Source organism: Equus quagga, chromosome 1, assembly GCF_021613505.1.
Source record: "Equus quagga isolate Etosha38 chromosome 1, UCLA_HA_Equagga_1.0, whole genome shotgun sequence".
In the NCBI taxonomy this organism is placed as follows: Eukaryota; Metazoa; Chordata; class Mammalia; order Perissodactyla; family Equidae; genus Equus; species Equus quagga.
This window is the reverse complement of record NC_060267.1, coordinates 29302815-29323555: the sequence shown is the minus strand read 5'-3', so window position 1 is coordinate 29323555 and position 20741 is coordinate 29302815. Positions and strand designations below refer to the sequence as shown.

Here is a 20741-nt window from a genome sequence, read left to right as displayed (position 1 = left end):
CAAACTCCGGGCTGTCCTAGCGGAGCGTGGGAACTTAACCACTACACCACCAGGCCGGCCCCTGTGTGTCTGTTTTTAAAAGGATTCCCAGGTGATTCTAATGGGCCACTAGGGCTGAGAACCACTGCTAGAGGAACTCTTGCACGTGTGACTTATGATAATGCTGTTCAAAGTATATCTCGGACCAGCACAGGTTTGCAAATTGTTTCCTACAGGTCTGCATCAAGATAAATGTAGTTTATATTAATATATTAATCACGCTTTCAGTGAATAATGGAATTTTATTTTGAGGAAGATTAGCCATGAGCTAACCTCTGCCAATCCTCCTCTTTTCGCTGAGGAAGACTGGCCCTGAGCTAACATCCGTGCCCATCTTCCTCCACTTTATATGTGGGATGCCTACCACAGCATGGCTTGTCAAGTGGTGCCATGTGCGCACCCGGGATCCGAACTGGCGAACCCCGGGCCGTGCAAGAGGAATGTGCGAACTTAACTGCTGCACCGCCGGCCGGCCCCGAGTAATGGTACTTTTTGTAATCCTTTCTTTCCCTTGTGTTACTCTCAGTCTGGTTAAATTTATTAAAATGTAATTTTTTGTCTGTTAGGGGCCAGCCGGTGGCGCAGCGGTTAAGTGGCACACATTCCGCTTTGGTGGCCCGGGATTCGCCAGTTCGGATCCCGGGTGCAGACATGGCACCGCTTGGCACACCATGCTGTGGTAGGCATCCCACATATAAAGTAGAGGAAGGTGGGCATAGATGTTAGCTCAGGGCCAGTCTTCCTCAGCAAAAAGAGGGGGATTGGCAGCAGATGTTAGCTCAGGGCTAATCTTCCTCAAAAAAAAAAAGTGTTTTGTCTGTTAAATTTAGTAGTAAAAAATTGGATACTGGTGAAGATGTGGAGCAACATGAATTCTCATTCATCACTGATGGGAATGCAAAATGGTGCTGCCACTTTGGAAGACCGCGTGATGGTTTCCCACGAATACTACTCTTACTGTACAATTCAGTAATCGTACTCCTTGGTGTTTACCCAAAGGAGTTCAAAATTTATGTCCAAGGAAGAACCTGCACGTGGATGTTTACAGCAGCGTTGTTCATAGTTGCCAAAATTTGGAAGCAACCAAGATGTCCTTCAGTAGGTGAATGGACAGATTAACTGTGGTACATCCAGATAATGGAATGTTATTCAGCGCTAGGAAGAAATGAGTTCTCAAGCCAAGAAAAGACATGGAAGACCCTTAAATGCACATTACTAAGTGAAAGAAATCAATCTGAGAAGGCTACATACTGTATGAACCCAACTATATGATATTCTGGAAAAGGTAACACCGTAGAGACGATGAAAAGATCAGTGGTTGGCAGGGGTTAAGGGGGAGGGAGGAATGGATAGGCAGAGCACAGAGGGTTTTTACAGCAGGGAAACCACCCTGTATGATACTATAATGGTGGCATTATATGTCTGTCTAGCCCACAGAATGTGCCACACCAAGAGTGAACCCTAACGTAAACTATGGACTTTGAATGATAATGATAGTCAATGTGGGTTCATCGATTTAGAAACGTGCCTCTCTAGTGGGGGAGGTGATGCTTGTGTAGGGGCAGGAAGTATATGGGAAATCTCTGTGCCTTCCTGTCAACTTTGCTGTTGCTAAAACTGCTCTAAAAAAATTAAAAGTCTTTAAAAATAACTGGGCTTATATTTTGGGTTTTTTCTTCTCATACTTTTCTAGTAATTTATTATTTATTCAGCTTTAAGGTATAATTGACATACAACAAACTGCATGTATTTAGTGTACAATTTGATGAATTTTGATAGATGCATGCATTTGTGAAGTCATCACCACAACCAATGTAATGAACATATTCATCAGTCCCTAAGATATTTTTGTGTCCCTTTGTAATCCTCCCTTTTGTCCTTTCACACACCTTCTTCACCCCTACCTCCACCCTCTGCCCAGGACAAGCACTTATCTGCTTTCTATCACTATAGATAAGTTTGCATTCTCTAGACATTCATATAAATGGAATCTTACAGTATGTACTCTTTGTCTGGCTTCTTTTATTCAGCATAATTATTTTGCAGTTCAACCATGTTGTTGCTTGTATCAGTAGTTCGTTCCTTTTCATTGCTGAGTAGTATTCCATTGTATGGATGTACCACAATTTGTTTATCCATTCCCCTGTTGGACATTTCAGTTATTTTCAGTTTTTGGCAATTACAAATGAAGCTGCTGTGAACATTTGTGTACAGATATTTATGTGGAGACATGCTTTTATTTATCTTGGGTAAATAAATACCTAGGAGTGGAACAGCTGGATCATATGGTAGGGATATACTTATAGTAATTAATTCTTATAGTATTTTACAAAAGCATCAATTCACCAAGGATTGGAAATAAAACTATTTTTTCACCAAATGTATTATGAGAAATACCAACCCAAGAGATATGCACAAGAATGTACATAGCTACATTGTTTGTAATAGCAAAAAGCCATCCAATCATCCATTGATGGAAGAATGGATTATTAAAATGAAATATCTAGGGGCCGGCCCCGTGGCCAAGTGGTTAAGTTGGTCCTGGGCACGGACATGGCACCGCTCATCAGGCCATGCTGAGGTGGCATCACACATGCCACAACCAGAGGCACTCACAACTAGAATATACAACTATGTCCCACGGGGGCTTTGGGAAGAAGAAGAAGAAAAAGAGGTTTCTATTTATTCAGGAGGCTACATTATAGCAATGAAAATAGTTGAACTATGCCTATATTAATCAAAATGGTTAAATTGTAGGAATTTAAAGTTGACTTAAAGCAAATTGTGAAAGAATGTATTCCATTATACGAATTTTAAAAACTAACAAGATTAAATGGTATATTATTTAGGAATACATACATATATGGTAAACTATTTTTAAAAAGCAAGAAAATGGTAAATACAAAATTTAGGATAGTGCTTCCCTGGGGAAGGAGCAGGAGAACAAGGAAGGAAGTAGGACCAAGGAAGGGCAGGCAAGCTTTTGGGACTGAGTCATTGGGTATTTCCTAAACTACAGAAATTCATTTTGATGTTATTTTTTTGTGTATAATTTTTTTTATAAATTTTCTTTTGTGTATATTCAAGATAGCACAACAAAATTTAGAAAAATCTCTAAATAGTTAAAAAGGGAGTTAAGCAAGACAAAAGGTACCAGTTACAAACTATCAAGGACAGAAAAAAATCTAGGCTTTAAGTAAATATATATTTGAATGATAGGTTATTAGGTATTATGTTTATAAAAATTGGGGCATTAAACCAAGTTATCATAGAATATTTAGTTGAGAAGTATATAAGGGCCGGCCCCATGGCCGAGTGATTGAGTTTGCACACTCCCCTTCGGTGACTCAGGGCTTCACCTGTTCGAATCCTGGCCACAGACATGGCACTGCTCATCAGGCCATGCTGAGGTGGCAGCCCACATGCCGCCACTAGAAGGACCCACAACTAAAATATGCAACTATGTACTGTGGGGACTTGGGGAGAAAAAGCAGGAAAAGAAAAAGATTGGCAAGTTGTTAGCTCAGGTGCCAATCTTTAAAAAAAAACATATATAAAATATGGTATATTATTTGTTAGAATGATGCCTTGAAGCCACATTAACATAATGATTAAATCAGTTAAGAATATGTGATAGATTGTTTAAAAAAAGACTATAGTCTCATCACGTTAAAAATGCATATTTTTCATTTTTATGATAAATTAAAAATGGTTTACGGAATGCATAATGAGAATCAAAAATTGGTATTGCAATATCCTGTGTTTCCCAGATGGATTGAATTTATACCTGAGTAGGGAGTTAGGTTAACAGCCAGAAAAGATGGAGGAAGTTGAATTGAAAATTCCCACTAAAAGAAGATAGAAGGGAATTCTTTGCTAAAATAAGCCTTAGAACATGCCTTGAGAACTTTGTCTTTTTACCTTTTTAATGACTTAATGAGAAAAAGCATACATCAGAGCTCTCTTTCTGGTAAGAGATTTGGTGTTTCAGAAATGTGTAGGGAGCTGTTCTCCATAGAGGGGTGAAGTTGTCCTGAGTCAGCACAAGTCTGAGGGAAACCCTTACACCAGAGGAAGCACCAATCTGCCGGTGTCAGATCCAAGATTTCCAAAGGGCAGGAGAGGAGAGAGTGGATACTGATACTGAATAAGCGTTTACTGTGCCCCAGGTGGTAGATTTTATATCTCATATCTGATATCCTGACTGTTTAGGGCTAGGCTATTCTTACCTTTAAGGTCGACGTTATTATTCTCATTTTACATGTAATATGATGTTGAAATCAGTTAAGGATATGTGATAGATTGTGGCAACGGAGACATAGAAATTCTAAACCTTGCCAAAAATTTCAGAGGAGGCAGATTTAAACCCAAATACAGTTGATTCCAAAGCTCATCTTCTTTCTGCTAATCATAGCCAATAATTATTGAGCAGTTACAATATTTGTACCAAGAACTATTGCAAGTCATTCATAAATTTTGCCTTTTAAGCCTCACAACAACACTATGAGATAGAAATGATTATTATCCCATTTAACAGATGAGTAAACTGAGGCATGGAATGTTAAGTAACTTGCTCAGTGTCATACAATTAGTAAGTGGCAGTGTTGGCTCAATTCAGGAGCCCATACTCTTGACCTTTTTTGCCTCTTATGAGTATGTGAGCCCTTTCAAGGATCAGGCTTGATTTTGTCAAGGAAACCCTATGATTCCTAATAACTTTTGAGTTATGAGTCTTGGAAACCGATTTCGTCCAGCTGAGTACTTTTGGACTGTCTCACCTCCAATGATCCCTTCTTTTCTAATTAGATCTTACCATCTAAGACACTTTGCTCCTGGAACAAGTGGTTTGAGAAACGTTTCTTAGCCAGTTTTAACCAGTTTATCTAGTTTATTCCTATTTTTTTGAGTGCTTCATGAGGTCCCTCGGGCTCACTGTTTTCCGTGGGATGAGAATGAATCCTTAATGGAACATTAAGTCCCCTTAAACTCTCAGACTCTATTCTTTAACATAGACTTTCCTTAAGACTTAATTTAAAACAAATGACAATTAAACTAAACATCGTTTAAACCGTTTCGTGGAATTATAACTCATATCCTTTCTACTGAAAAAGTATTTGAAGTACGTTAAAATAAAAGAAACCCATACAATGGAATAAGTACAAGAAAAACTCAAGGCAATATATAGAAAACAGGAGATGGTTGTACCAGAAACTTCAGGTATTTTAGTTAATTGCCACAGAGCATTAAATGATGGATTTCCTGGCAGCTGGGGCAACAGAGGAACATAATTGGTCAAATAATTTTTATTATAGGTTCAAAGAAGGTAAAGTAGTTCATTGGGGAGGATGGCTTACAGTGACAGGCCAGTTGACAAGCTTTTCTCTCCTGGAGTTAAATCATCTGCCCTGGAGCCCTCAAATCTTAAAGTGCTGGAGTAGAGACTTTAAGGCACTGCCACTGATAGTCTTTAAAGAGGCGCCATGGCAATGCTCTAATTCTTGCTTAGCAACACTTCAATTGAGGCTTGCTTCTCTGGGGAAAGGCCGGGTTCTGGCTCCCTCCCTCCCTTGTTCCCGTCTCTGCTCAAAGGTCACCCCCTTCTCTTAACGTCCTCTCTAAATCAGGCTCCCTTTCTCCGCCACACCTGCCTTTCTCTCTATTCCTGCACTGTCCAACATGGTAGCCACTAGCCATGTGTGACAATTAAAATTGATTAAGTTACAGAAAATTAAAAATGCAATTCTTTGGTCACAGTAGCCACATTTCAAGATCTCAGTAGCCACACGTGGCTAGTAGTTATCATATTGGACAACACAGATACGTCATTGCAGAAAGTTCTATTTTACGCTCTAGCCCTGCCTTTCATTTTCCTTTTAGAACTTTTCCAGCTTTATGCCACACACTTATTGATTTATTTGTTTATGTTCTGCTAGAATGTGTGCTCCCGATAGCAGAGATTTTCTTTCTAGAACATTGCTGCATCCTCACTGCCTAACGCAGTACCTGATAGAGTTTTCTGTAAATACTTGCTGAGTGAATGAACAAATGAAGGAATGAATTTTAGTATTATCTTCCAGTTTCAAATAAAAAATATTCTGTCTCATATCCTTGGGTAACCTAGTACACTTTTCTGCCACAACTTTTAAGATGAAAGAATGAAAATTCTGTAATCAAGGACACACATTTTTAAGAGAATGTGATATTATTAAATAATTCTAGCCAAACTTTTGTGTTTTTATCTTTCATAGTATGAAGGTTAATCAGTATGAAAATTCTGCTTAACAGATAACATATTGTTGTGAACATGAAAGTATAAAATATCAGTTTTCTTTGGATTAAGAAGTCATGTGAGAAGCAGGAGAAAACGAAGCACTTATTATATAGCTAATTGGACTTATGCTGGTGTATAATTTGAAGCAACTGTGATACATTGCAATGGAATATATTAAAAGTAATATTGTGCAATTATAGCTATATATACACGGTGAGAAATCATAACACATTCTAAAATTGTATAGAAATGTCAGTTTACCTCAATTTCAAATAAAAATTATCCAAGAAATGATCGCAGTGTCTACAAGGAATTTGCCGTCTGAACGAAATATAACTAGAAGCACAACTACCCTAGGTTTGCCTATAAATAGACATCGAAGATAGTTTTGTGATTTCTGCCAAGGATGCAGCTTCTTCTCTGCTGTCCAGTAATGTCATAACTTAATATTTTTTAATAAAGAGGTCAAGTTTCACAATTAGCCAAATGATAGATGTCAGTTGGCTGTCATGCCCAATTCCAGTTACTGACAATTAGAAATTAGGTAAAGTAGAAGTGTTTTTCTTTCACCACCCCTTTCTAAAATGCAGATATTTTCTAAGTAGTATCAGTTCTCAGTGGATTTGCAAATGCAGATGATGGGGCATCTCTAAGTCTGTGCAGGATTGGTATTCTTTTTCGATTTCAAGTAAAAAACACCATGGTTAATGTCCTTGGATAACCTTGTATACTTTCATTGGTTTTCAAATCAGGTCCAGTGAAGGGCCAAGTTCTTCATAAAAACAATGACTAATTTTGGAAACCCATATGTTCATCTCAGGTTTCTAAGTTGCAATAAATACGAATTAAAGATTCATCAAAATTTTTCTATTTGCAACTTCAATTCTTGGTTCTTTTTTGAAAATCTATTTTATGTATATAGCTGAGTTTTCTTATTTCTCCTGGTGCTGGATCTGGAATACAATTTTTAAATCTTTACATCAGTTCACTTCCTGTTAAGACCTTAGGGGTTGTTTTTGCCACCAAGAGAGCATTGCCTATGTACTGAGAATAATGTGAGAGCCGTAAAGTGCCTGAGTCTATTGATTTTACTCACACAGAGTAAAGAAAATGACCCAGTGACAGTTTTCTGTTACATAGAAGTGGGAAAGTAGTTGTGGGAAAAAAGCTAACTGAGGTGCTTGACACACAGTTTGCGTTAATTTTAATTTTGCTAATTCTTGACTATATAGTCAGGGGTCCTTTGCAAGGTGAGGGTCTGCTGAAGAATTCACCAGGTCTCTGACGGGAGACGTGCTGCCAGACCTCTTCCCTCCAAAGGCTTTTAAATGGGTGATGAATTCAGAGTTGACCTCACAGAATCTGACCATTACTGATGGAAAAGCAAAGTTAATATCACTTCCAAATATAATTTTTCATCTATTCATGAGTCTATATGCTTATTGCCACTTGTAGAGACCTGACTATTCAAATAAGAATTTCTTTCTGTCCAGAGACTGAACAAGCCCAGCACCAGCATATTCTACTCTGTACAGAATATTGATATTGGAATATTTCTCTCTTAGTTGATGCTTAGGAACCATCTTTTCATTTTAATCAATGTCGAAATTCTAAGAAAGATAGTTTATTGAGACATGGGCTTTCAGGTTATTATTTTAAAAAATTTTTGTTTCTGTGAGTGTAATTTGGAGAAGAATACCAGATTGTCTTTAAAATCACAAAATTGTGCTGTCTCCTAACTTTTACACTGTCCCTCATAATAAGTAATACATACTTTTTCTGCCTTCAGGTTTGTAACAAATGTGAAACAGAGTTTTACAGGTTACTTCCAGCTTTATCCCTTCACGGGCTATACATAGTCCACAAGCATCACGTTATGACATTTTAAATTTCAGAATATAATAATATCACAAATACATCATAAAACCACAATTGTTTCTAATTGAGTATAATATCTCTTTGGTGTTGTGTCCGTGTTCTTCCATAACTCAACGTGCCCATATTTTATCAGATCAACTCCTTTAGGGCAGCGACTACATTTATTTATTTAACTTTTTATTTTAAAATAACTTGAGACTTAAAAAAAAGTTAGAAAAATACTACACTGGATTTCATTTACCCTTTCTGCAGCTTCCTCAAATGTTACCATCGTAGGTTACCATAGTGCAATTATGGAAACAAGCAATTGACATTGATACAATGTTATTAACCAATCTAAAGAATTTTTCCAATTTTGCCAACTGTCCTCCTAATATCTTTTTTGGGATCCAGGATCCCCATTTAGTTGTCATATCTCCTCTGAAGTAGTCTTTGTCTTTTATGATCTTAATACTCTTGGAGAGTCCTGAGTAATAATTTTGTAGAATGTCCCCCAGGTTAGGTTTGTCTGGTGTTTGGTTATGATTAGAATTAGCTTCTGCATTTTGGGCAAGAATACCACAGAAGAGATGCTACACCCTTCTCAGTCTATGTGAGGGTACAGGATGTCAATATGTCTCATTGCTGTTCATCTTACTTTTGGTCACTTTGTTAAGGTCTGCCAGGTTTCTCCACTGCAGTCACTATTTTCCCATTGGCATTAATAAGTATCTGGGGAGGAGATGCTTTAAGACTGTGCAAATATTCTGCTTCTCATCATACTTCTTGCCCACTAATTTTATATTCCATTGATAATTCTTGCCTGCAACAGTTAGTTATTACTTGGTGTTTGCCAAATGCTGACATCTTTTATTTCCATCATTCATTCTACATTTATTAATTCCACTGGAGGAGCTGTTCCTTCCTCCCCATTTATTCAGTGTTTATATCAATGTGGACGCATGAATATTAATTTCATTTTGCAGATTATGATTGATTATTATAATTATTTTGTTGACCAAATTATCCCAGATTTGGCCACTGGGAGTCCCTTAGGTAAACTTGCATCCTTTGACATATTCCCCATTATTTTTTTAAAGCATTTTGTTACTTAATCTTTGGCACCGCAAAATGTACCAAGTTCATTTTGCTCCATCCCTAGAAATGGTCATTTCTCCCAAGAGCTCCAGCTCTTTTAATAGGAGATTGATATTTCAAAACAAAATTTGGGCGCTAGGTATGCTCATTGTTACTGGTATGTCATTGCCTCTGGGACCTCTCGGCTGACAGAGTTAGGAAATATGTAAATGTATAAACACACATAAATGCCTCTATGTGTCTCTAATCTATCTATTTCATCTATCTGTATCTATCTATCTGTACTTATCTATTAAAAACTATAAGTTCATCCCGATACTTCTAATTACAACCCAATCCCACTAGTTTCTGTCTAGACTTATCCCTTTCCTTATTTGTAACTCCTTTCTCCAACAGTGAGAAACCTGGCTTTCATTATCCATAATGTGTTTGCTTGTTTGCTCCACTCTAGGATGCTTGTAAAGAAGTTTCAGAATTGTGATCCCATAATCTCTGTAAGAAACAAATTCACTAACGAGACTATAGTGTTTGGGTACAGTTCTTTTCATCTTTGGCTTTACAATATATAGCAAAAATACTGATTTCCAAAAGTACTCAGGTTACATCTTTTCTTCTCTATCCCTTTTAGTGTGGTTCTGTTGTTCATTTGTAATACAGCTGAGTTCATCTGTTTGTGTTCCATTTGGGTTCCCCCAACATGTAGAGGTTGATTTTAATTAATATTTATTTACAAGCTATGTGAAACATTAACGTAGTTCTAAGAATCAGAACTATATGAAAAGGCATATGCAGAAAAATGTCACTCCCCCCCTCATCCCCTGTATCGCATTTCATTCCCCCAATCTTTCCACCCCCTTGGTAGGTAGGTAACCAATTGGTAGGTAACCTATTTCATTAGTTTTGGGTTTATTCTTCTGTATTTATCTTAGCAAAAATAGGTAGACACATATAGGTTTTCTTATAGAGTGGCTACATTTTAAGGTGTTTTGTGGTACCAGACAACTTGAATGCTGTTTGGTGATTTTTCTCTCTTAAGGGTACTGTTCATAATTGGTCATCCTTACTGCTAATGTATTAAAAAACTAGTGAAACTATTATTTTCTTTCTTGAAAAAATATTTTGGAGATTTTCTTTGTAGAATGAAAATGGCAACATGAATTTTGACGAGCTCATTAACACTGAACTGTCTATTCCTTAATAAGATTTGTCTGAATCATGGTAACATAAAGAAGCACCAATGGTTTTCAAGTTTTCTTCAACCCCATTGTATATATTTTTAGTAAGATATTTTAAAAATTTCTTTCTCCTTATTAATAGAATTTGAATTATTTCAAGCATCATTGAGAGCTGCTGGACTGTTCCATAAAATATGTGCTTTTGGCTTCGAGAGGTCTTGCAGAATAGTTTTTCTCACAAACAACGTGAAACAAAACGTTTTCCTGTGTTTGGAGTGCTGTGGTGCGTTTCATTGTGCGCTCTTTTTTCTTTTCAAATACTCTGCAGGCTTTTGGGCAGTCCTTCTCCATCCACCGGAAAGTTGCGGAGGATGGGGAGACTCGGGAGGAAACGCTTCTGCAGGAGTCAGCCTCAAAGGAAGCTTACTATCTGGGGAAGATCTTGGAGATGCAGAACGAACTGAAACAGAGCCGGGCTGTGGTCACCAACGTCCAGGCAGAAAATGAGAGGCTCACGGCCGTCGTGCAGGATCTGAAGGAGGTAAACAAAACACAAACACATTTCCTGCGAGAGATTTGTGGGAGTGAGAAGGAAGATCAAATTCTCTCTTGGGGAAAAGAATAAAACCTCCTCTTTAATGAGAGGAGCTGTATTAAAGAAGAAGCACATAATACTGATGCTAGCAATTTTTCTGCTTTTTTAGTGAAATAACAGCTTGTTCTGAGATAAGCTTTCCTTTCTTTTATTGTTTGTTAAGAATTAGTCTTTATTTATTGAGTACTTGGGAATTGGCCTTGCTTTTTCTGCAAAGGTGTTTAAAAAATATAGTGACCTTAGCACTTCCTCCCATTTTACCTGTTTTAATCAAACGTGGAGAAGAATGGTTGGCTGTGATGCTCCATGCCAGCACTAATTCAAAATGACAGTAGTGTTGGCTGAGGACTCTTCTCACTGGGGAATGTGCCCCCAGGGGAGTGTTCTGAAGGGTCTGAGAGTCTCATAATGTAGAACCATAAACTATTTTTCTGGTTATAGAGAAGGCAGCAAATTATAGCTGGTGCAAATTAGGTCAGGGAGGCTTCTTCAGTCCCTGGGTCTCTACTGGACTCACTATTTCTCTTCAGCTTTCCCATAGCGACATCACGTGCCAGGTCCACTACCAAGTGGGCTTATTAATTGAGCGTTTTAGTAATAGAAAAAGGTAGAATGAAAGATTTGTTCAGCATTGTGAAATGTAACAGAAGTAATCCACTTGAAATTAGTGACATATTACAAATAGAGTTTCATTATTATGAGATATAAGTTGTCAAAAACTTATTAGAATTTAATCAGTTATTTACATTTACACAAGTCCATATTATGATGAACTAAATGCATATGGACAGTAAGGTTTCTGCTGTACCTAGCTCATTATCCTCAGACATGCCCAAATACAGTAATATGACTTCTGGAGACAGGAAAAGGAGCCAACCAAGCGGAAGTCAGTGTTGGGTACTGAGAAGAACAGGAGACAGTTTTCAGGATGCCCTGCCTCATTTCCCTCCAATGCAAATGACTGTTAAAAACAAAGCTGCTCTCTAGTTCTTTATTTGATGCATCCGTATGTGCTGGGTTTTGACCATCACCAGCTTACCCTTTGGAATACCAGACCCTCCTCCTCCTAAGGAATTGCCTTCCAACCCCAGGCTTCTCTGTGAGACAGGCATCCATTGCAGAGCGGACCCAAGGTCATATAGTACCATGGGCCACCATCCTCGATTAAGCAAGGCCCCAAACATCCACAGGGGGCAAGTCAGCAGCCATGAGCAGCAGGTTCACATGGCAAATTGGCAGAGAGGCTGTGACATGGGCAACATGAGGTGCATGGGCATACACATGCAGGTGGTTAGTGGAGAATAACTGGGACCGATGAGTCGAGCAGTCTTAATTGCCAATTGGATGGATCTTCGGAAAGCTGCACATCCCCACTGTGCACAGCAGCTGCAGCCATGGAAAGAACAGCGAAGGTTGAGGAAAGGGCAGAGAATCCACAGATGTTTTTCTGTTGAGACAAGACAGTAGTGATTGACGGAGCAGCCTTACTTACACCCACCATGCTTGAGTGTAGTTTTCAATGACTAGATTTATGATAAAGCAGCAGGAGTTGATAATTAAGAATGAGGATGTGACTTAGGAATGAACTGAGGCAGCAAAGGAAAAAAAATTTGAGGAGCCCTTCATTCAGATCAGTTCTCAAATTTTAGTGAGCGTCAGAATCACCTAGAGAACTCATCAAACCCCACCCCCAGAGATTCTGATTCAGTAGGTCTCGGTGGAACCCAAGAATTTGTGTTTCTAACAAGTTCGCAGCAGCTGATGCTGTGGCTGCTGCTCTGGAGACCACACTTGAAGAACCACTAATTTAGACTTTTTGGCTGGCCCAAAGTTGGGGAAGGGAGTATCGTAGGCTCACAATTTGGGGAATTGCTGAATGAGTTACTTGGAAGTAATCCTTCGGTTTCTATGCATTTTCAGTAGTTGATTTGCACTAAGAGAATAACTTGTTACATCCAAATTTTTTAAATCTAAAATAACTTAAGGCAATTTAGCCTATGAGTGTATTCATTCAGGTTTTTCAGGTAACTAATAGAAAAAAAGAACAGGTTGTCAGTTTCCTGATTTTCTAAGTGTGTCAACAATGTGTTTGTTGATGTTCTTTCTGATGGACTGAAAGCGAATGATATTACTACACCCCAGAGGCCTGCTGTTTTTCATCCAGGCCTCATGTTTTAATGTACCTAATAAAATTATTTTTAGGGGCCGGCCCAGTGGCGCAGCGGTTAAATTCGCACATTTCACTTCAGTGGCCCAGGGTCTGCGGGTTCAGATCCTGGGTGCGGACATGGCACCACTTATCAACCCATGCTGTGGTAGGCGTCCCACATATAAAATAGAGGAAGATGGGCACAGATGTGAGCTCAGGGCCAGTCTTGCTCAGCAAAAAAGAGGAGGATTGTCAGCAGATGTTAGCTCAGGGCTGATCTTCCAAAAAAAAAAAATTATTTTTAGCATTTAGAGCTGAGTACATTTGTAAAAGGAGAAAAGGAACAAATTCCATTTTTTGGTATATTGATACATAGCTTTGATGGCTGGTGATAAATTGAAATCCCAGATTTGTTTTTATTGTAGGCTCAATTTTATTTATTTATTTTTGTACCTTGGGCATTGACTGATGCATAGTGTTTGGAAGAGAAATCATGAAATAAAAATTCATGACCTGAGGGACCATGAGAAATAGATAAGGATAACCAACGCAAAATGTAGTAAATCATCAGCTTAACAGATGCTGCGAGAATTTAATAATTTAATTGATGGAATCATTTTTATTTACTGAATGGACGCATCTCTTATTTCAGTAGGATTGTTGGTACTGGCAGAGATGTATGTGTGTATATGTAGTGTGTGTATTATGGAAGCTTTACACAAATGTTCGTGCATGTATGTGTGCAAATGTATGTGTGTGTAATTCTAAGGTCAAATTCTGTTCCATATATGATAAGTATAGGATAGTATAGTGGAAAAGATGGGAAAATTTCTGAATTAGGTATTTGAAAATCAATATTCTAGTCTCAGCTCCGCTAAAAGTTTTAGAATTATATTCATGGTATTTGTAAAAGATTATTTCAGTAGACAGTAAATACATAATAAACATAAACTATCATTACTAATTTTCTGCATCCTCCATAAAAATATTGTTGAAGATATCACTTCTGATATAGATCCATATCCTTAGGTTAAAGAAACATTAGATAAATACCTCTCTGAATTTATTGCCTTGAAAATTCTTTCTGTTGACATATGAATCCTGCGGTAGCAATTGCAGTATGTTTTTATTTCTGCTTTGGTTGTTAAGAAGCTGTAGCAGTATGTTTAACTGTAAAAACTAACCTAGAATTTTCATATAGTGCTTCTCATTTTTAAACATTTTAATCAGTCTTATTCTATTTGTATCTTTGATGGTAAGCAGCTTTAAATCATTTTTTTAAAGTATAAAGAAAAATACCACCCAAATCAAAGAACCAAATTAGGAGTTAATCTTAACCAAATTAGGAGATAATCCTGCAGGGTGAGTAATAGACAAAGGGGGGAAAGAATCCTTGGGTTGCCTTGACCAGCATCATTTTGGTGAGAGCTTAGTGAGAACAGGTAGGTTACTGTAGTACTTCAGCCAATATTTAGTAAAGAAGTTTGCATTTCATTTTTCTATCTCCAGCCTATCAGTCTAACATACTAGAAGATTGCTTAAATAGGTTTATTTGTACTGTATTTTTTGACCACTTACTTTGTACTAAATTAAACTAAAATCCACATTGATGAAATCATAAAATAGGATAATGAAACTTTTAATACTACTGAATACTTTCAATTGTTAGTAAGATAAGTCAGAAGTTACTGTAATATTTATAAAGCATACAATGCAATTACACCAGTATTCCTAACCGGAATTAGTGTATAGGTGAAAAAGAGTTGTCGCAGAAGATAGACCCCTTCAGGTGGAATGCAGAAGATTGGTGTTACAAGATGGATTACTGACCTTAGTAGAGATTAAGCCCATACTTTAAAGTGCAAATAATTCAACATCTGTGGATTACCAGGCAACGTGCCAGACACTGTGCTCAGTTCTTTACATGGATTAACTTGCTAAATCCTTATGACAACTCTATTGAAGTGGTTCCTATTGTTATATCATCCCATTTTACTGATGGGGCAAGTGAATGACAGAGAGGTTGAGTAACTTGTCCGAAACACGTGGGTAATGAGTGACAAGCCAGGATCTGAACCCAGGAACACTGGCTGTGATCTAGATTCTCTCAGGCATGTCACTGTAGCTGCCAAGAGCACGTTTTTCTCTTCTGAATCTTGCCTCAAGCTAATGAAATTTCTGGCACAATATGTGATGCTTTAGTACAATAGCTAAATTTGTAACTTGATAACATTTTTTTAGGATATGGCCATTTTATATTTTAACAGCTGCTTAATCCATATGATTTTTATTCCATTTGAAGCTCCATTTTTTTTCCTTCATTGGAGTACACAACCAAATTTTATAATACACCAGTGGCTTAATTTCCAGAGATCTATTGTTATGCCAACATTTTAGAAATATGTCTATTCCATCATAAGGAATCGGCATCTATAAACTTAGGGCATGAAGTCACTCCGAGATCAATAATTCTTTCTCCAATATCCCTGAGTGGTCATGTAGCCTTGACCCAGACGCTTCCAGCACTATGGAGAAGATAAACTGTGAGCCCTTTCAAGGAAGAGACTGTGTTTTTTCTGTCATTTATCCATGTATTCCCAACACCCAACACAGTGCCTGGCCAAAAGCAGATATTAAAAAGTAATATTTGTTGGGCCAGCCCCATAGCCTAATCATTAAGTTCAGTGTGCTCTGCTTGGGTGGCCCGGTTCGGTTCCAGGGTGTGGACCTGCACCACTCCTCGGCAGCCGTGCTGTGGCAGCATCCCACATACAAAATAGAGGAAGATTGGCACAGATGTTAGCTCAGGGTGAATTGTCCTCAGCAAAAAACAAAAAAGTAGTATTTGTCGAGTTGAATTGAACTGAAAGAACATGCTTTGGGAGTTAGCTACCCCTGGGTTTGCATTCCAGCTGTGCCCCTTATCAGCTGTGTGATACTGGACAAGTCACTTTTGTTCTCTAAGCTTCACTTTTTTTACTTCCAACATGGAGTTGATAATACTAATGTACAGGTGCCATGTCAAATGCCGGACACAATGAAATTATTGTTCCCTGTCTTCTAATTCCCTCCCAAGGCTGCCCATCCTGTTGCTTGGCAGCTCTAATTGTTAATCTGCTCTTTTTTCGTTCAGTGCAAAGTTGACTCCTTATAATTTTCACCAACTGGCCATATTTCTAGCCTCTGGATCTACAGAGAATCCATTTTTTTAGTTTCCTATTCCACTGAACAATTTTAGCCCGTGCCCAACAGCTTCAAATATTTTGGAGAACTATCTTGTCTTCTCTTTCTAAGACTAAACATATCTAGATCCATTTGTACTTCCTCATGTGACATGGTTTCAGGAGGCCTTACCTTCTTAGACTGACATCCAGTGTCTCTTAAAAATGTGTGTCTGCCTTTTAAAACCATGGTACTACTGACTGTCTTCACCCCTGTTGGAAATCCTTGATAATTTGAACCATTATGGACCCAGGTGTTCAGTTTCTCATCTTATGGTTTTCACCTTTTTGGATTTTCGACTTTGCGGTCATACATTCATTCATTCAACAGAGGTCTCTTCAGTGGTTACTATGAGCCAGATGCTAGGGTGCTTGGGAAGCATCAATGAGCAAAAATTCAACAATGAGTGGTTGTTTGCAATGTGAAAACAACTAAATGTGTTTACAAACCATTTCCTCTTAGTCTTTAGTATCTGTGGAAATAGTGAGCTGTGTTTTAGACAACATATACTGTAGTGTTCCCCCTAATATTCGTATGTTGAAACCTCATCCCCAATGTGATGGTATTTGGAAGTGGGGCCTTTAGGAGGTGATTAGGTCATGAGGGTGGAGCCCTCATGAATGGGATTAGAGCCCTTCTGAAAGAGACCCCAGAGTGCTCCCTTGCCTCTTCTACCATGTAAGGACACAGCAAGGAGGTGGCCATCTGTGGAACCAGGAAGTGGGGCCTCACCTGACACTGAATCTGCCTGCGCCTTGATCTTGGACTTCTCAGCTGCCAGAACTGTGAGAAATAAATGCTTGTTGTTTAAGCCCCTAGCCTATGGTATTTTGTAATGGCAGCTCTAATGGACTAAGACAACATATGACATTACGTACAGTAATATTACACTCATCTTCGTCTCAGTAAAACTACAAGTAAGTGGTACCTGCTGTGACTAAGTAAGTGGAAAACTTTATCTAAACAGCCACCAGCGCATATTCACTTTATTCAAAGGAGAGTCTCTCAGCTACTTTTTAAAACTTGATTTGCTTCTATTTCATAAATAGGTGGTTTGGTAGTAGTGTGGAATTAGAAAGCAGGAAATCGGAGTTCAGGTCCTAACTTAACCTTTTTACCAGTTGTGTCATTAAACTTCTCATTTCCCATATAAACATTATGATATAACACCTATTCTCCTCCCCATGATTTTTATGAGGATAAAGTGAGATATTTTTCATGAAAGTGCTTTATAAGAAATAGAGGACTATGTAAGTGTTATTTATTGTTTCAAAGTTTGGTAATCAGACTTATTCACACCTGGCAAGACAGAAACAATAAATTAGCAAGACGGATTGGAGTAAAGGGAGAGGCCCCAGCACCTCTGACAGTAGCATGGAGTAATGGTTGACATCCCAACACCACTAGAGGAAACAACACATATTTAAAAGCCAGTAGGTTGAAAGAGGAGAGTTGTCTGGGTGCTCTTCCTGTCAGTGTAAACAGGCTTTCATACCTGCTGGTTCTTGGAAGGGTCACTGCTTTATTCTCAGTACAGCCTCGAATGTGCTTTCTGATGGCCCAAGTCACGGAGAAAAGATTAAACTATTTTATTAATGCTTTTCTTATAGTCTTTGATGTTTCTGGATGAATAATTAGTCATTGGAAGTTGTTTACACATAGCTGGATGAAATTGACACTTCCAGCTGAGTGATGATTTTGCCATTCTGTCAAGACGTGCCTTGGGAAGAGCTGGAAAGCTATTTCCATGGCATGTCCCAGTATCTCTTCAGCTCTCTTTCCTTGTTGAGAGTGGACCTCACACCTCTCTGGAATGATGCAAAGCACCAAACAGTGAAGAACTGTCACTATTTTTACTTGGTTTAAGTAACTAATAATATTTTCCTATTATTATGTCATATATCATATGATATTGATCATAATATGATATGATATCAATAAAATGATATCATAATATCACTTATGAGAGCTTACCACGTGCCAAGCATGATACTCAGCGCTTCGCATTCATCATCTTGTTTAACTCTCTCAACAAGCTTGCAAGGCATGCACTGTTTCTTTCTTTTTTTTATTGCAGTAACTTTGGGTTATAACATTATATAGCTTTCAGATGTACATCGTAATATATTTCGAATTCTGTGTAGATTGCATCATGCTCACCACCCAAAAACTAATTATAGTCCATCCCCTCACACATGTGCCTAATCACCCCTTTTGCCCTCCCCCTCCCCCCTTCTTCTATGGTAACCACCAATCCAATCTCCGTTGCCATGTGTTTGTCGTTGTTTTTATCTTCTACTTATCAGTGAGATCGTACGGTATTTGACTTTCTCCCTCTGACTTATTTCAGTCAGCATAATACCCTCTAGGTCCATCCATGTTGTCACAAATGGCCACATTTCATCATTTCTTATGGTTGAGTAGTATTCCATTGAGTATATATAGCACATCTTCTTTATCCATTTGTCCCTTGATGGGCACCTAGGTTAGCAAGATGGATTGGAGTAAAGGGAGAGGCCCCAGCACCTCTGACAGTAGCATGGAGTAATGGTTGACATCCCAACACCACTAGAAGAAACAACACATATTTAAAATGTTTAAATTTAAAATGTTTCCACATCTTGGCTATCGTGAATAATGCTGCAATGAACATAGGGGTGCAAGGCATGCACTGTTTCTGTTTTCTCTCTTTCCTTGCCCCCTTTACAGGTGTGGCAAAGAGAGGCTAAACACCTTGTCCAGCAAGAAGTCAAGCTGGCCTCCTAAACTGGGCAATCTGATTCTAGAGTTCCTGCTCTTAACCATGTCAGTGCCTGCCTATTAGTTTATTGATTCCACTGAAAAGAGCGGTATTTTTTTCTTTTTCTTTTCTTTTCTGTCTTTTTTTTTTGGTGAGGAAGATTGGCCTTGAGCTAACATCTGTTGCCAATCTTCCTCTTTTTGCTTGAGGAAGATTGTTGCTGAGCTAACATCTTTGCCAATTTTTCCTCTACTTTTTGTGTGTGAGATGTTGCCACAGCATGGCTTGATGAGTGGTGTGTAGGTCAGCCCCCGGGATCTGAACCTGCAAACCCTGGGCTGCTGAAGCAGAGTGCATGAACTAAACCACTACACCACCAGGCTGGCCCAAGCGATATTCTTTTGGTCAAAAAGATCTTCTTTCCAACACTTGCTGGGCTACAGTAAACAAATACCTCTCCCTATTAACACCATCAGGAATTTGAAAGCAAAGTTTAACAATATACAGACAATTTGCCTTTAAATAATTGAAATTTGATTGTACCTTTGGGAAAGATAAGTTACATTAATAGGTTTGTAAGATTAATTTTAAATTATAGGCTCATAGGATTTTTTTGGGTGTATAATTCTATGAATTTTAATACAGATATAGATTCATGTAACCACAACCACAGTGAGGATGCAGAACAATTTCATCCCTCACAAACTTCTCGGTGCTCTGCTAGTCCTCTGCAGTTGTGCCCGCCCCCACTCCAGTCTCTTATAACCAGTCACCTATTCTCTATCGTTATAGTTTTGTCTTTTGGAGAATATCATATAAATGGAATCATACAGTGTGTAACGTTGTGAGACTGGGTCCTTTGTCTCAGCATAAGTTGTTGCTTATATCAATAGTTTCTTCCCTTTTGTTGCCAAACAGTATTCTACTGTCTAGATATCCTACAATTTTTTTTAATTGATTCACCTATTGAAGAACATCTGGGTTATTTTCAGATTGTGGCAGTTACAAATAGAGCTGCTATATACGTTCATATACATTTATATTTTGGTGTGAACCTAAGTTTTCACTTCTCTAGGGTAAATATCCAGGAGGGTGGGAATTCTGGGGCTGATGGTAAGTGTATGTTTAACTTTTCCAGAATGGCGGCACCATTTTGCATTTCCACTAGCAATGTGTAAGATTTCTAATTTCCCTTCATTCTTTCCAGCACTAGATATTATCAGTATTTTTTATTTTAGCCATTCTAATAAGTGTGTAGTGGTATCTTATCATGGTTTTAGTTTGAATTTCCCTAATGGCTAATAATATTAAGCATCTTTTCATGTGTTAATTTGCCTTCCATATATTCTCCTTGGTAAAGTTTCTATTTGAGGCTTTTGCCCATTTTTTAATTATGTTGTTTCTTTCTTAGGTAAGTTTTGAGGATTCTTTTCATGTTCTAGATACAAGACTTTTGTGAGATATGTGACTTGCAAATATTTTCTCCTAGTATTTGGTTTGTCTTTTCGCTGTCTTTAAAGTGTCTTTTGCAGAGCACAAGGTTTTTCATTTTGATGAAGTCTAATGTATCAAGAAAAAAATTTTATTCGGGCACA

At 38.1% G+C, this 20741-nt stretch overlaps 1 protein-coding gene across 6 annotated transcripts in view; it reads left to right on the top strand.

Moving 5' to 3' along the window:
- BICD1 (BICD cargo adaptor 1) overlaps window positions 1-20741 on the top strand; it is a 208687-nt gene that overhangs the window by 72987 nt on the left and 114959 nt on the right. For all 6 annotated transcript variants that reach the window (XM_046647535.1, XM_046647517.1, XM_046647501.1 and 3 more), the window contains exon 2: window positions 10769-10981. In XM_046647535.1, the coding sequence (XP_046503491.1) occupies window positions 10769-10981 (213 nt within the window). The remainder of the gene's footprint in view (window positions 1-10768; window positions 10982-20741) is intronic.